This window comes from Caloenas nicobarica, chromosome 5 (assembly GCF_036013445.1).
Source record: "Caloenas nicobarica isolate bCalNic1 chromosome 5, bCalNic1.hap1, whole genome shotgun sequence".
Lineage (NCBI taxonomy): Eukaryota > Metazoa > Chordata > Aves > Columbiformes > Columbidae > Caloenas > Caloenas nicobarica.
In genome coordinates, this window is record NC_088249.1 from 3486775 (window position 1) to 3500846 (window position 14072).

General features: G+C 40.8%; 1 protein-coding gene across 1 annotated transcript; it reads left to right on the forward strand.

Moving 5' to 3' along the window:
* Window positions 1-253: 253 nt before the first annotated feature.
* GMFB (glia maturation factor beta) lies at window positions 254-13823 on the forward strand. Its single transcript, XM_065635660.1, has 7 exons — window positions 254-342; window positions 2509-2605; window positions 3157-3206; window positions 4168-4217; window positions 5268-5350; window positions 7258-7331; window positions 9968-13823. The coding sequence occupies exons 1-7, from the start codon at window positions 340-342 to the stop codon at window positions 10037-10039; spliced, it is 429 nt and encodes a 142-aa protein (XP_065491732.1). The 5' UTR covers window positions 254-339; the 3' UTR covers window positions 10040-13823.
* Window positions 13824-14072: the final 249 nt, after the last annotated feature.

The window sequence follows — 14072 nt, forward strand, 5'->3', positions numbered from 1 at the left end:
CTCCGCGGGAGGGCGGGGCCGCGGCGCCATGGCAACGGGGCGGGGCACAGCCTGGGCTGGTGTGAGGCGCCCCTTCTCTCCCTCCCCGGCGGCGCCGCGGCACTCGGACCGCGCCCGGCAACGGGCCGCTCCCCGCCGATCCTTGAACCTTCCCGCTGCCCGTAGCGGGTGACGCTGCCCCGCCCGGCTGGGGCAGCGGTGCTGATTGGCCAGAGGGGCGGAGGAGGCGGGGTCTCCGCCGCGCAGGCGCAGTGGGGTGCGCAGCGCAGCTAGGAGGCGGCGGTGGTTTCCGTTGGTGGCGCGTGAGCGGTGGCGGTTGGGCGGTTGCGCGCGCGCAAGATGGTGAGAGGAGCCGGCGCCGCCTGAGGGGAACCGGGAACTGGGAACTGGGCCGGGGGGAACGCAGCCACCTCCGCGGGCTCGGGGGGGTCCCCTGCTGAGGCGGGAGGGGCGACGTGAGGCCGGTGTCCCCGGGGGAGGAAGTTGTGAGGGGAGAGCAGGTGCCTTACGGAGCGGCGGGCACCGGTTCTCCTCAGGGCGAGCCGCTGCTCTGGGGACGCTGCCCGAGAAGGAGCCGCCGTGAGCGCTTCATCCAGGTCGGGCTGTCCTCTCCCGCCGGGAAAAGGACCTTGTGGGTTGTTTTGCTGGGGGGGGGAGAGCGAAGCAGCAGCTGTTTGCGGTGACCGGCCCTGCCAGCGGCTGCTGGGCTGCCGGCTACGAGGCTTCTGAAAATCCTGCAGTATAATAATGCTGTGAGTGGTGGCTGAGGGGCACCCGCAGCAACCCCCCTGCTGCGCTGCTTGGCAGGTGTGCCCGCTGTCTGTGCAGCCCGTCTGTCTCTTGATTTGCTTCAGTTTCTATTAAACCAGGTACTGGTGAGCCAACTTAGCCCCGGTAGGTGATCTGAATCTGCTGTCACCGTGTGTTTCGCAGGCACAGCCTTCAACTTTTCTTAGGGATTTATGTTTGAGTGGCTGTAAAGGTGTAAGCAAGAGCCCTGCTTACGCAGCAGTGTCTGCGGGATGGTGTTAGGAAGCTGCTGAGCCCAGAAGACTGCAAGAAATGCTTCAGAAAAGGGCATTTCATACAGAATATAACTTCAGCTTTAAATTTTGCTGTGTGGGGTTTTTTTGTTGGTTTGTTTTCTTGTTTGTCTGTTGAGACCTCCTGAAATAGCGAGAGTGGATAGTAATGATTTTTGTGGATCAGAGGGAGCCCAGAAAAATCTTTAAAATTTAGGGGAAACAAGCAACTTAATGAATCTACACACATGGTGCCTGACCTGTCCTGTCATGGCAGAGCCGGGTTTCCTCTCCAGCTGTTGAAAGGAAGCAGAAGCACGAGACTTTGTGCCAGAATTTGGTCAAGGTGGAAGTTTCTTTAGGAGTAACAACGGACATAGGATATTTGCAACATGAATTTGGAAGTGGGGAAGGAGAGACGCTTCTCTGCTTTCTGAGGAAAATCTCACAAGCCAGTGTTGGATGCGAGGAGACAGAACTCAAAGCTTAAAAAGTAACTTTCTTCTGATTTGTATGCAGTGATTTGCCTGAATGATACAGCTCTTTAGTAGAGCTTATGATAGGTAATCTTGCAACTTTTTTTTTTTTATTAATTTGAGCAGTTTTTTCAAGGAAGTCTTGAAACAGTTGTTTTGGCACAAAAGCCTTGATGCCTTAGGAATTTATGAATACAATATGAATAAGTTGGAGATGTTAAATAACTTTTCCTTTTCTAGCTGGCACACATCTCTTAACTGTGGCTATAGAGGTTGTGTGTATAAAATGTTGCTCAGGAAATGATAGTGGTTGGCTTGGTACAGTTTAAAAATTGCATGTTTAATGGAAGATAACTTGCTTGTGAAATAATCATTTCCTTCCCTATCTTCAGTGTGATGACTAATATCTTATCTGGACACTTATTCTGAAAACTAGGAGTTAGTAACATATAAGCACATGGGGAGAAGTACAAATGCTTTTTGATTAAAACGTATTAAAAGCTTTCTGTGTGTGAAAATCTCAAAAGTTCAGTTAGTGTTTTTGCAGGTAAAAATAAGGAGTGACCCTTGATTACTGTCTGTGTGCTTCTGAAATGCTAATAGTAGCTCCTGTTATTTTATATACTTAAATTACTTTAGCCGGTTTAGTGCCGCATTAAGGGGCTTCCTTATTTCAGGACTTGTCTTTGCAAGTGAACTGTAAAAATTGTCTGCTTCTAAGAGCTGTGAGAACAATCCCACTTCAGGAATAGCTAATAAAATACTTCTAGTTAACTGTGTGGCTTTGAGGAGGGATATTAAAACAGATAAGTGTTCTCTCATTGTGTTTTTAAAAACTGCTTTCATCCATGGTTTTTCTGGTTTGATGTTCTGAAACTGAACAAGCTGCATGTAGTTCCACTAAACCACTAAAGCAGGGTTTATGCACACATATTCATGACATGGGGATTTTTTTCTGGTTTACTAGAAGGATTTACCTTTCTCTCCCCTCTGTCATTTCCTTTTTGTAGAGTGAATCTCTGGTGGTTTGTGATGTTGCTGAAGACCTGGTGGAGAAACTGAGAAAATTCCGGTTTCGTAAAGAAACCAACAATGCTGCCATTATAAGTAAGTTAAAAACATGTCTGACAAAAATTGCGAGGTCTTGCAGAAAACTCAATCTCCTCTTTTCCTTCTCATGTAACGTTGCTGCTGTACCAGGTAAATGTGAGCCAAGAGGCTGTTTCTTGTATGAACTTCAGTACTTCCAATTCTGCCTGTAATTTGAACAGTAAAGCAACACTGTTCTTATGATACAAGACTGCATCTGCTCTTAGTATTTATACTTAATTGTAGCTCAGAGTCTACCGCTGGTTGTAAAATGATAGTAAAAAAAATATGTCAAGTCACAGTTATTTTGAATTTTTAAATTTTGTAGCCTCTAAGTAGGGGAGTTTGACGTTTCTGTCTGAAATTTGAGAGGAGCGTATTGCGATAAACAGCTCCGAGTCTGTGCACTTCTCTTGCCATCAGTGATTTTTGGGAAGTCAGGGGACAGACTAAAGAAGCAGAATGGAAGCACAAGGAATACACTTATGGGGGAATGCTAAAAAGCTTTGTGCATACATTGTATAAATTGATTGGAAAAACATTGGTCTGTGTTTTCTTTTGATTTATAGTGAAAATCGACAAGGATAAGCAGTTGGTGGTGCTGGATGAGGAGCATGAGGTTTGTTAAATGAATTGTAAATAAGAGTATCTTCAGCCTGCAATGTATTGTTGTCTCTAAGGTACTGCCTTAGTTTCAAATTGTTATCAAACTCTTAATCTAATTTGGGTCATGAGCTTATTTAAATGCATGGTCACTCTGCATGTAAAGCACAGCACTATTAATAGTGGAGCTATGCAGAAGCAATTGAATCGACTAATTAATTGCACAAAAAAGTTATTTTAAAGCTCTTATGATACAACTAGGTAAAAAGCATCTTTGGCACCTGCTGGCTTTTTGAAGAGATTTCTGCTGTGTTTCCCCGTAGATCTGCATATTTGACTCTGAGCTGATCTGCCATCAATTAGAAGCTGGGATTGCTAATCCTCTGCAGACTCTAAATTTGATAGGTGGCATAATAAGGTCAGCCCAGCATGCAGTGTTTCTTAATGGTGCATAGGGCAAAATTAAATCCTTCCCAGGGATTTGAGCATTAACCGTATCTCTTATTCCTAGAATGTAGAAGTTAATGTAAGATTTAGATAGAATGGGGACTCTTTTTTGCTTGCTCAAGGAGGAAGGACTGAGTTTTTCAAAAGCACCATTTATGTAGCTGATTTTAACAGATACTTTTCGGTGTGTGCTTGCTTGCTTCTGTTTAGTACTGGAGTTAGAAAAGCATAGTAGCTGCCAGCGTATCCAACTAGAGCCAAAAATGTTGTCTAAACTCATTATGCCTAAAATAGGGATGATTATTCATGCTAACATTAATTCTGTGTTTAGTCATAGGAATCTATTAGCACACAAACTGCTCTCCTAAACTGATCTAGTAATTTGAGTGAGAGATCGTTATCAGTTCAACTGTAGATGTACATCTGACGTACAGTTATTTCACTGTTCTATTATTCTGCTTTAGCCTTCATAGTATACCTTCAAGTGCAAGGTCATTTGTTCAAATATTGCTTGTGTTTAATGTTACCAGGGTATTTCTCCCGATGAGCTAAAAGATGAGCTGCCTGAGAGACAACCTCGATATCCTTCTAATGCTGCTGGCATTTGGTCTTACTCACTCCTGGAAGCTGTTCAAAATGTTCGGAGTTGGACTTCACCTTTTTAGGCTAATATTTGCCTGTAGTGTGACTTTACCGATACTTTATTTGTGAGATAACCTGGGGGTCAGCTCTTGTGATACACCAAACAATTGTCCCACTTGTTGAAACAATGACTGAAACACTTAAGCTTTTCCCAAGATTTTATTTTCTTCTAGACTAGATAAAGTTTGGGGAAGTAAAACGAAACCATGCTGCTGTTAATGTAAAGAAGTGAGTAAAATGTACCAGTTTTGTATGTGGCTACTTCTAAATTTAGAAAAGTGCATGTGTAACTTAGGACCTGTTTTGGTACTTTGTCAGCATGTGGCCTTTGCTATTTTGCTGCAGTTACAGATTCTGGGTGTGCTGTAGGCATGTGATCTAGGGAAGAATCCTTGTATTTTAAAGGGAAAAAAAAGAGGCAAGTAAATTATTCTTTAACTAGATGAAATAAGAGGAGTACTTAAGTTATAATGGAGGCAGGTATTTTCTTCGTTTATCCTCAAAAGCTGGCTGGCACTATTCCACGTGCCATTCTGAATCTTTCCTTTCATGACCATAGTGCAGTAGGAGGCTACAAAGCAGTAGTCCTAGTGAAAACTTGAGTTAAAATTCAGCAAAACACCTGAAACAATGAAGTGCTTAGTCTGCAAATAAAGAATTTGGCTTGCATTAAGCACGTTGGTGGTGCAGGAAGTCTTTTTACAAAGCTGGGAAAGGAATATTTGTTATGAAAGGGTGATTTTTAGCTCTCCGATGTGAAACAATAAGACAGCCCTCTCACCCAGCTCTGCTAGAGGTTGGTAAAGGCAGCGTCAGTTCTGAAAGTCAAATATGGAAGTGAAAACAGGGGAACAGTGAGACTCCCTACCAAATTTAAAGCATCTCCTAGAATGCAAGACTTATTTGTGCCTTCATCAAGCTCTGATAACTGAGGATTATATCCTAATGAAATTGTTGATTTCTTAGTTTCTTTAACTTCAGAAAAAACATTTATTGTGTATAGTTACAAGTATCAACATGATGATGGAAGAGTTTCTTATCCCTTGTGCTTTATCTTCTCCAGTCCAGTTGGTGAGTGAACACTGTGGTAGCTACTGTGTGCTGTACATATGGGGATATTCTTTGCTATGGAAGATAAAATGAATGCTTAACGCTCAAATAATGGTTCAGATACTTAAGGCTGGATTTGCTGATGCCAGTGCTGGAAGCGAGGCGCTATAAGGCTATGGCATCTGGAGACTTTCTTTGGCAGAGGGGAATCTCTAGTATACGAACTCCATCCTGTCACCCTCTCTTCAAATCTTGGGGAATCCTCAAAATATCACCAGACAAGGCTCAGGAAATGAGTGAGAAGAGGGCTGGAAGGTACCACCTCTGTTCCTGAGGGTTTCTGTTCATCTCTGTCCTGCTGTTTGGGTGTTAGCAACTGGCTGGGAAGAAATTCCTCAGAAGCGCATGGAACCCATGTCTACCCGTGAAAGAAACAAGTCTGTAGAAGGGTTAGGATGGGATTTGAGAGGAGGGTTTTCCGGGGGGCCTGTATGCAATGGGCAGCAACAGAGAGTGCTCCCAAACAGTGCTGTGATGTGAAGGTCTAAAGGATTGCCACAACTAGGGGTGAAAAAGGAGGGAAAGAGTGCTCTGGAACCCACATCTGGGCAGGTGAAAGTGCTGGGTGGACAGGCTGTAGTCAAGGAGAAAAAGAGTGTAGTCTTAGATTTTCCCAAATTTATACAGAGCAGTAGGTTCCTCTGCTTGCATCACATTAGCCCTAAACATAAACTTACCTGTGCAGAAAACTCTGTAATTTTAATAGAAGCCAAATAACCTGTAGCTCGATTTGCTCCTACAGAGCTGAATTGCTCCTGTGGCTTCCATCTGTGTTCTGAATCATAATAGGGAAGCTTGCTGGTATTACTGGCTTATCCTTGTTATCCCTTAGAAGAAGGTAAACTGATTGCATTGTTTTACTCTTCATTACTCAGAACTAGAATAACTAGGTAGGTAAAGAGTTTAGCAACTAGTGAGCATATTCTTCTGCAGTTACCTGAGTATCTTTGAATGTTCTGGGTGTTACTTCTCTTCAGAAAGATATTTTGTGAGTTAGAACAGCAAGAAACTTTCCGGGAGACCTTGAAGTAGCAAAGCAGGCAGACTTGTAGTACTTCATAGGAAAAGAGAGCTTACACAGTACTCTTTATGGATGGCAAGATTTAGAAGTATTATACACTCATATCTAGAAACTTCTGAACAAGCAAATACTAAAGAAAAGCCTTTTTTTTTCTTGAGGTTTTGTGTTTCAAAAAAATTTCTGCAAACATAAGATAGTGGTTAGACTGATACTGGAGTCAGATATGAACCATTAGCTGGGACTTTAAGCAGCAGTTACCTACAGCTGTGACTGCAGTGGCTCTGTGGTGGAGGGTGAGAGAGGAGTTGTTTTAAGCTACCAGTTAAGTTTGGGAATTTGGGGACAGATTAGGAGAAAGAACAACAAATTCAAACTGACTTGGTTTGTTCTCAGTTTAACTCCAGCTCGAAGGCATAAACTATAAAGATCTGTATAAGTTTAACTATCGAAAACATGAGAATCTTCCAGAAACAGGAAGGGGGCAAAGAATTGAATGTGGTGTAATCAGCACAGTGCTGTAGTGGTGGGAGGGGCTGCTTGCTTGGCTGTTGTGATTCGAGTTTTACTGCTGCAGTATTTGATTGTAGCTCTAAGTGGAAATACAGGTGCATGTTGAGACCGCTAATTCAACCTGCACAACTATTACTTCTGGAAATGCTTTTCAAGTACCATTTATGAAAGTAAGAGCAAGGATGATGAATTGTGTAAAGAAATAGGTCACTTCTTTGAATAGAGACTTTGGCTTTAGGTTTGGATTATTTAAAAAAAAAAATCTTATTTTTGAAGTGTTGCAGTCAAAATAACTAGACAACCTATTTATATTTCTTTTTTTTCCACGCAACTACAGGATGTAAGCCTGAACAGCAGATGATGTATGCTGGAAGCAAGAATAAGCTTGTACAGACAGCTGAACTCACTAAGGTATAATTGAACAGCTGAAATAACTGTCTCCCCCTTAAATGCAGGTTGCAGAAGCGGTTTTGTATCTTGCTTGAACCTATTGCAAGAAGGGCATTATGAGACTTTGTAATTACAGTGAACAGATTTTGTTTTAGGAAGACTGAAGAGAGTGACATGTGAGGATTTGTGGAGTTTTAGGGTACAGGAAGAACAGTGTTCTCTAAAACTAAAATATCCATCAGTAGGGCAGATGTCTTTACTTTGGTGAATGAATTTATTGATGGGAAGAATGACTGAAGTCATGGTGTGGTGTGGACTAGTTTTGCTGTATGGTTTATGGGTTGAATGCTTGCAGAACATAGCCTTCAGAATAAATAACGCATGTGCCAAGCACTGAACAATTCTAAATCTTCCTGTGTTTGCCTCCTCCAGTACTGAGACCAGAATAAATCACTGCGTTCACTGGGCCTAGGTATATATATATTGAAAAAACAAACCAACCAAACAAATTAAAAAAACCCCAAAACAAAAGCAATAACAGAACCAAAAAAAGCCACAGCTAATTGTAATTTTGGAGATCTTTGAAAACTCTGCTTAATGGGCACCTAGATTTCTTAAAGTTTTAGTTTCAACCAGTAAAGCTAAATAGAGTGAGTGGCCACTGCAGGTTTTTCATGACTTCAGCATTCCCCAACAGCACCATTCCCTTTTGATCTTCCTTATCCTGACTGAGTACTTTTAACATCCCAGTAAAAATGTATTTTGAGCCAATAACAAAACTCTAAACTTCTTCCTCTTCTAGCTGTGTAAGAAAGCTGTGAACTTCTCCCTCTTCTAGCTGTAGCCTGTGAGAAAGGACCTCTCTGTTTTAAGTTAGAGGTCGAGTTGACAGGGCTAAGTGGCAGGGAAGCAATCAGTACAGCCCCAAGAAATCTTTTTTTAACTTTGTTGAAACTGCACCTTAGAGGCCTGAGAACTTTAGCATCTTTGATAGAAAGGAAGAATTCCTTCAGGAGGAAGAAAGTTTTCAGTGAGTGAGAAAGAAGAGTTGATGAGAAGAAGGTGTAAGCCTGGGCACTAGTTCTATCGGAGTTACTATCACATGTCAAGTGGGAGAAATTCAGTCTGAAAGGCTTTTGAATGAAGGCCTAGGAGTGGATAGAGGGGTCCATGATCTTCCTTCTGAAGCTGGAGAAGACAATCTGTCTCCAGGTTGCTTACTTGTTCTTCAAATGTGCTTCATTCTCCCCACTCACTGAGCTGTGTTTCATTTTAGCTCATGCTGTGACTTCCTCCTGCTGTGATTTCTGCATGTGACTCAAGTGAGCCCTCTTATTTTTTCAGTGGCTTGCATATTAGCTTCTGTTAAGCTGTTCTCTTCTTTTAACACCAAATTTTGTGGTGTTTTCTCTCATCTTTTACTTTAAAAAATCAGTATTAGTTGATAATAGTGAATCACTGTCTGAATACAAAAAACAGTGTCCAGAGCCCATTCCAGCAGAGATGGGGAATGAGGAAGAAAAGGTACAAAACTTGAATTGTTTTCTGAAGAAGATTAAAATGGTGAAGTGGATGAGGACAGGACTAAATAGGGAGTTCTTTCCAAACAGCAGGTTCACTGGAAGATTGTTTTGTGAGTCTTAAAAAATCCCATCCATTGTTTTGGCCTGCGTGTGCTGTTTGCAGCTCTCTGCTCCATACCCTTAGAAGGGCAGATAAAGCTCTGTCAGCACTAAATCAGTTATTTTCAGTGTTGTCAGAATAGTACCACCAGTTTCAAGTGAAAGTATTTTTCTTGTTTTCATTGCCTAGAAGGCGGCATGTTTGAAAGCCTGTGGATTTGTAAAATTTACTTACATGACTCTTCTGAAAAGATGATCCATTTGTGGATATCTCAAAGACTCCAGCTAGTGATACATGATTAACTGAGACTTTCTTCAACCATATTAACAACAACAAAAACCCCACAAACAACCAAACAAAAAAACTCCAAACAAAGAAATCCAAAACATCGCTTGCCCATATGGAATGTAAAGAGAATGTTGGTGTCTTTGGTTTATTTTCTGCTTCAAGGTTTAAGACTTCTACAAAGCTTTGGGTTGGTGGTTTTTGTTTGGTTGTGTTTTTTCAAGTGTTTTATTCTGAGGTATCTTAGGTTTCTTACAAGGAAAACAGTATGCTACTGGATACTGTGGATTTATGTCATTTCAGAGGAGGAATAACTGTGTCTTGGGCTGAGCAAATTTCCTGAACTTTGAGCTTAATTCAGCCCAGAGGTTAAATTAATTTGTATTCTTCAAACAGACTATCATCTTGCTGAGACAATGCATATGAGATGGTGCCATTTCAGAATAACTTTAAAATGTAGTACATGCGCTGTTCTTACATATTTTTAAAGAAGAATGAAGTCTAGAAATAGGAATTATGGAATTGTTCAAGTTAGTAATATTCCTTGCCCCACTTAGTCTTGTGTATTTTCCACTGATGTTACTTTAGAACATTAACCGAGCCTTTCAAGAAATCACGTGAAAACTGCAGGTTGGTTCCTGGTTTATTACGGCTCAGACAACTTGTGTGGCAAGATACTGATTGCATTGTATGCTTATCCCTTTCAAGTACCATCACCTCAAGAATTTATGCGATGCAATTTTGTTTAGGTATTTGAAATAAGAAATACAGAAGACCTAACTGAAGAATGGCTGCGTGAGAAACTGGGCTTCTTCCATTAAGAAAACCTCTGAAAATAAGTATTTATGTACCATCCTGATAATACTGGAACCAGACATGAATACTTACATCTAAAAAATGCACTGTATTTACATCTGTCTCCTGCAGTATCTCTCTTGTGCAAAGTTTGTGCAAAGAATAGCAGGTCTGTCTCCTTGAAGTAACAAGTCTTTGCAGGTGTTTCCTTATTTGTACCTGTTAAAAGGGAATACTCCTCTGCAGGGACTCCTTTTGCACTCTTGTGACTAATATTTCTATAACTAAAACAGTTCAGTTCTGGATTTATAACTATCTACGAACATAATTTGGAAGCTGACGCTAACTTCTTCTGAGCTACAAATGCATCCTTATGACATATACTAGCCATTTATATGCAGAAATTGTGTACTGTCACTTAATTTTGAGACTTTTTGACTTAACGTCTTCTCAGTTTTGAAAACTACTCTCTGGAAGCATTTAATATTCAAAAGACAAAATCCTTGTACTGCAAATCCATCCGTTTGCCTTTCCATCGAGTCCACGTGAACTTTCTCAAATTCTTGGAATTAATTTTTGTCATTCCAATAATTCCTCAGTTGACTGAGTCAATCTTACAAAATTTCAGGGCACAGCTTTGACTGTCCAGTTCTCATGCTGATATAGTCTTACAGGAACTAGATGATAACTAAGGGCTGAATTACAACTCTGGCTACTCTCGTACCAGATGTTTTGCATATATAACTTACTACACTGTTAAGAACTTTACCTCTTTGCTCATTTCCTGTTATATGAACACCTGTTAAAATACTGTGTGCCTTTAATTTGTTAGCTTTAAAATGACTTGAGAATTTTACACTGCCACTTATTACAAATTTGGTAAAAGCTTTGTTAAAGAATCCAAGTAACATTTTTTCCTAGTGCCTGGTCTTGCAGTTGACATTTGTTTAAAAAAAAAAAAAAAGCTAACCTCATTTTCTTTGAAATTCCAGTCATCTACTCCATTTGTAGGAGTCAGGAGGTTAAAGCTTTTCATGATTATGAATGATTTATATCTCTTTTGTTAAAAAAGCTGGCCACACATAGCTTTTGAGTAATTACAGTCTCTTTCTTAACTGCTTGTTGGTCAAAACTACATTCCAGACAAAGCTTTTGCAGAAGTGGTAATTTGATTTTCATTTACTTACGGTTCATCTCTTTGAAACAGCAAACATTCTAATGTGAAAATAGTGTTTAACTTTTATATATGACCAGTCTTTTTACAGGTCTGTTTTGTATTCGCTAGAGTAGTTGTCTGACGTGGGATGCGTTCGGCCCATGCGATGGCAAAAGGAGTTGCTCATGTGACAGTATCTCACTATCTTGCTCATGAGTGTTTGTTGTGCTTCTGAATCAGTATCTGCGTGAGAGCAGCTTCCTGTTGATAACGTACCTTAAAATATAGCTGCGCTAACAAATCTGTTTGCTGGGAAGGAATGCAGTGTTAAATTTGGAGGCCAGTATTTCATGCTGTGAAACCTTTGCTGAAAGAAGGTGGTTTTTTTGTTTGTAAACATCTGTTGTGTTTAGTGTTAAAACACTAATTCCTCTAAAATCACAAGGAATTCATTTGCAAAGGTCCTCAGTGTTGGTAAATCTCGTCTTAGTTTGATGTTACTGCTCATTTATTTGTATACTAATCTGACTTCAGAGGAGCTTTTCAAAATACGTGTTAGAATGATCCAATTAAGTTGGTCTTTCAGTGCGGGAAAGAAATGCTTGTAATTAAAATTACATTTCTGTGTTAACGTAGTGAACTGGAAAAACAATTTCACTTCCCTGGACAAAAAAAAAATGTGGATTATGAAACTGTTGCTTGATCATTCTGTACTACAGATCAATAAAAACAATGTCTTTTGTGACAAACATTGTATGAATAAGACTTTGGCTTAAAGAATAGTGTCATTCTAAGCATCAGTCTTGAAACAGCAAGGATCTCATTTTGTTGGCATTGTGCTCACAGGCATGTCAGTACAGCGCAGGAGAGAGGGAACCTGCCACTTGTACTGTTCAGCATGATTGGCAGTGGGGAAAACTGGATTAATAATCTTTGTTATTGTACTTTGTACACTGGGAGGCTGCCAGCATCCAACTGCTGCTTGCACAGATCTTGACAAAAATAACTGTAAAAGGGGCCTCTCTCTCGGGAGGAGAAGGGAGGAGCTGCTGCGGTCAAATGGTTGAATTTGATTCTTCATCTCTGGATCACTCTACCTTCTGCCAAGAAAACATTGGCTGTATCTTCAGTCTGAGTTCTTTTCTTGTCTCTTCAGACGTTCTTGTTGCCTCCACTTAAGGACTTTCTGCCTTGAGTGCTGCCCCACAATTGCAAAAAGCAAACAAATCCCCATGAGAGCATTAAAGCCATTTTCTTGTGAAAAGTGATGTTGATGCTGCTCAGCCCACCAGTACTATTCTTCAAACAGCTTTTCTTGGCAGTTGTACGTCCGTTCCCTCTCTGAGCTGTGGAGCTGAGGAAGCAGCTGCAGGTACCTGGAGAACAAGCGTGCAGAGGATGTTTGCTGTTCTAGGCTCCGTTGTGGTTTTCTTGGTTTTAATGCAGTGTTTCAACACAACTGGCTGCTGCTTACTGTCCTAGGCTCTTGAGATACAGATAGTGCTAATACTTGATTAAATAAAGGCATTAATTATGTCAAAATCCTGCACAGATCATACTTGTTTTCATAATGTACTCTTCCCACCTTTAGAACTCTATTTTCTGTACCGAAGAGAAGCAGGAGGCAGATGTGTCCATGTTCAGAAGGCCAGTATGTTCTGACTGTGCTTTACTAGTGAGTTGCCCATCTGTAATCGTACATTCGTCTTGAATTTTCAGATCTCTAAAGAGGGTTCAAACTGAAGAACAACATAAATTAATGGCACTTACGGGAGCCTTTGTAGCTAACAGTCTGAGAGTCAGCATTTTCTGTTGTGAGCTCCTATTTTTCAGGAGTTGGGTTGGCCGTGGAATCCTTGGCGTGGAGTTAGAGGTCTCTCATAAAGGGAGACTTCTGCCACAATTAATCTGGTTTGCTTTAAATGTTGAATACATGGCCGGGATACAGCTTTTGTAATCCTATTAATTGATGGTAAGCTGAATTAAAGCATGAGTTTGCATGTCAGCCTATAAAATGGATTTGTATCGTTTGAATTTTTTTAACAAAAAAAAAAAACTATTTGATGGTTTAAGTGTGTTTCTAGGATCATGAATGCTGTTTTGATCTATCAAACAAGGCAATAATGCAGATGTCGACACCTTTTCACTTCTCCAAAGAAGCATCTTCTGCATTTGTACCAGGATTCCATTTTTGTATCTTTAACTGTAAAATAGCTAGTCCAGAAATCAATATTAAACTGGTGACAGGAGTCTGAATCAAACATGCAAAAGCAAGGGAGTTCAGTTCCTCGCTTCAGTGCGCTCAAAAAAGGAAATGTCACGCAACTTTTTTTTTTTTAATAGATACATCTAGTAACTGTGAAATGGGGATGTGATGGGACACGAGGAGGGGCACAGTGAAACTCTCGCTTTTGTTACGTGATCCAGACTCCGAGTGACTTGTGTCATGTGACATGGCAGGGTTGGCACCAGTGCTGCAAGAGGTTCACAGCCAGTTTTGAGAATTTGGCAATTCCATGAAAATATCAGTAACCAGTACAACTTCCATACGCTGTTTAGTCTCTGCTAGTTCACATTGCATGTTTACTTTAAACCAAATCTTTTTTGCTAAGCATGGTGCTTGTATTGGTTTAAATAAAATGTTTAATTAAGAGGTTCTGTTGCCTTGTTTTAATTGCACGGTAGCACATCTAGTGTGAGTGTCTGACAGTGGTAAAGCTTTTAATTCTAGGTATGACCTTCCTCCTTTTCTCAGCTTCCCAGAGTTAGCTTTGGACTTGTAGCATGGTCTTCAGTCTTGAATGTGCTCCCTCGCTTGCTCTTCTACCTAAAATAATTCCTCTTTCTGTCTGTTGTGAAGGGTGACAGCAAAGGAGAGGAGCTGATGGAGTGCGGTGGGATAA

Coding starts and splice junctions, on each gene's coding strand:
- GMFB (XM_065635660.1), top strand. Junction 2,606..3,156: donor CAACAATGCTGCCATTATAA/GTAAGTTAAAAA, acceptor TTTGATTTATAG/TGAAAATCGACAAGGATAAG. Junction 7,332..9,967: donor AGACAGCTGAACTCACTAAG/GTATAATTGAAC, acceptor AATTTTGTTTAG/GTATTTGAAATAAGAAATAC.